Raw genomic sequence first — 2,973 nt, forward strand, 5'->3', positions numbered from 1 at the left:
TAATATCAGGCTAAATATTCATCAAAAATTTGCTTTTGCATTCTATTTTAAAAATTGGAAACAAATATTCCTTCACTGTGTGTCTCTGCAACCTGGTGTGCCTACAAGAGGCAAAGGTACATACTACTTTCTTAAAGGGTCAACACTTTCCACCAATAGCAAATTTTTCTTTATTATAGACCACAGAACTCAATTGCCACATGGGAAAGTCAATCAAGAGGGCTTAGATGACAACTGGGCAAATTTTTATGTTTAGTTCTGGTTTGTTTTTAATTAAGATTTGTGAAAAGATTCCTATGAATAGAAAATGGGGGGAAACAACAGTGCTCTATGGGTCCAAGCAAATGGTATCAATACAAGGTAAAGTTGCTCATTCAATTAAAAGGACAAAAATAAAACTAGTCACAGCAAAACTGCTCATTTCAGAGGATGGGAGTGGGAAGTATTTTGTCCCAAGTTTTGGTGCCCTAATACAGCCGATAGTATAGTTAATTCTCAAGGGTTGATGACCGACCTGTGCCTTCTCTTTCTTCCTACAGAAAACCACACCAGGTGAAGCAAGCACTGGTTCTCTCGGAGGACTCTGAGAACACTGCCACCAACAACACAGCTGGAATCACCAGCCCTCTGGGACATTAGAGCTACTAAGAGAATGGGAAACAGTCATCAACAGTATTTTTCTCTACTTTTGCTGAAAAATACTAGAAGTAAATAGGGGGAAGGAGTTCAACAGCTGGCTAGGAGTGTTTTACATTCAGTTGTTTGGAAGCATACTGATTCAGCTCTTCTGAATCTTCTGGTTAAAAAAAAATACAGAAATACCCTATCACCTCTTGAAAGTACAGTAAAACAAAACAAGTCACTTGAGGGTAATATAATTTTTGCATTAAAGGTGAATCTGCAACAAGAAATCTGCTCAAATCACAGATCTGGAGACTGATGGGAAAGGTAAGCTTGAAGTTGACTATTATCACTGAGATATGGAGGTGCTGAATCACTTAGTAGATGTTGCCTGAATAAGCCAGATGTGGCTTTTTGGGCAAGGGGAGGAACCATCTTTTCCTCTACATGCATAGTTATGTTTTGAGGGTGATCCCCCGACTAACAAAAAAATGATTTAATTTTCACAAAGAATTAATTAGGCAGGACAGCTCATTTGAAACATTAACTCATTTCTTTAAATCTATTACCAATGACTTGAAGTAAAAACAATTCAAACCACTGGACCATGCAGTCAATAAGTTAAAACTCTTAACAATAAGAAGTAAAAGGGCTTAAGGACAAAAGTGAAAAACAAACCCTCTTTACCCAAGGCTGAGGAGCAGGGGATTGTAGAAAACCATTTTGGGTATTTTGTATAGGATATGGAACAGAGGGAAGAGTATTTTCATTATGGCTTTAGGAAGGAAGCGCTTCAGACAGTTGCCCCATCCACCCCGCCCCCATCCCAATCAAAACCTTGGTGGCAGTGACAGCCAGGAAACAACCTGGCCCATTTTTGCCTCCCCGCCCCGTAACCGTGCCTGGTGTCTGCAGTACAATCGCCCGAGCTTCCCAGGGCTCCCAGGAAGCGCCAACTGCCCACACCAGTAGATCCGATGCCAGAGCCTGGGGGTAGGGAAAAGAGCCCTTTTGGTGGGTTGCAGGCAGTCAGGCCCAGACCTCAGTAGGGCACGCTCGCGGCGCGGCGCTTCAAGGGACGACCTTGGGACCTGGATAGGGCTCCCCTTCGCACCAGAAGTCATCGGCCTGCGGGGTCTCCAGGAGCCACACTTCTCGGGGCAGGTCACAGGCTGAGCCTGAGGCCTCTTTGGGCCGGATGGGCTCCAACACCCGGTAATAATGGCAGTCACGGCCGTCGTCTGGGTCGTAGGGCGGGGCCAGGATGTCCAGGAAGGCGGCAGGTCCGTCCACGGCGTCGATCTGGTGCAGGTTGTCCCGGTGCGGCGTGAGGACACAGGGGCCGCTGGCCTCGGTGTACTCGGCGCGGGAGCGCAGTACGCCGGGCCGCAGAGCGTCCCGCTCTCGGGCTAGCAGGGGCGGCTCAAACTGCTGCGCCGGCGGCGGGGCCCGTTGCTGCTGCCCGCTGTCCGCTTCCAGCTTGTCCATGCAGCTGATGCGCACGGTGCCATAGAGCACCTTGAGCATGCCATGCATGCCCGGGTGGTCGTGCAGCGGGATGGACGTGCCGCTCTTGAGCAGGAACACGCCCAGGCTGAAGCCGTTCGTCTCGTAGATGTGCATGTAGGTGACCGGGGGCAGGTTGGGCGGCAGCGGCTGCAGCGTGGCTTTGCGCGGGGCTATGTTCAGGTCCTCGGCGCGGACTTGGGTGAGCAGGCCCTTCAACGTGCTCAGATTCTCTGGGAAGCCCTGCGGCATCGGCGCCTCGGGGCCTGGCGCCGCGCCGCGGTCGGAAGAGCTGCGGCCGCCCCCGCTGCCCCGGAAGGTGAGGCACGCCTGGCGGGCGATCCGTTGGATGAGGGAGGCCATGTTGTCTCGGGGCATGCTCGGCTGCTCCTCCGCACGCCGCGACCGGGTCCCTCCACCCCCTGTTTTCTTCCGCCCCTTTTGGTCCCCGGCGGCCGCCACGGCTGCCAGCAGCCTCCGGCGAGGCAGGAGGCCCCGCAACCACCCGCCGGTCGGGCGCGCGGCACCGCCGCAGCCAACCTCAGCAGCCACGCGCGCACAACGGCCCGGAGCGCCCGCCTCGCGCCCCCTCAGAGCGCGCACGCGCACGGCCCACAACCCGCACTCACGCTCTGGGAGCAGGTAGCTGGCGCGCGGACACTGGCAGGCTTTGCCTTACGCCCGCCGCTCCATTCATGCGGCCAGCGCTCTAGGACGGTGGCCGGGAGCTGTGGGGGCGTGCATGGCATGCTGGGACTTGTAGTCTGGCATTCTGTTTTAGCTCTGCAAGTTTCCGTTGTTGGCTGGAAAAGGGAAGGAGAGTAGATCTGTTGGTTATAAAACCAC

The 2,973-nt window shown here is 53.4% G+C and overlaps 1 protein-coding gene across 1 annotated transcript; it reads right to left on the reverse strand.

Annotated features, from left to right (window-relative positions):
- Window positions 1-1,692: 1,692 nt before the first annotated feature.
- ADO (2-aminoethanethiol dioxygenase) lies at window positions 1,693-2,505 on the reverse strand (the record flags this gene model as incomplete). Its single annotated transcript, XM_084244911.1, has 1 exon — window positions 1,693-2,505. The coding sequence occupies one exon, from the start codon at window positions 2,503-2,505 to the stop codon at window positions 1,693-1,695; it is 813 nt and encodes a 270-aa protein (XP_084101037.1).
- Window positions 2,506-2,973: the final 468 nt, after the last annotated feature.

The sequence above is a fragment of the Talpa europaea genome (assembly GCF_964194135.1).
Source record: "Talpa europaea genome assembly, chromosome: 10".
NCBI classification, from domain to species: Eukaryota; Metazoa; Chordata; class Mammalia; order Eulipotyphla; family Talpidae; genus Talpa; species Talpa europaea.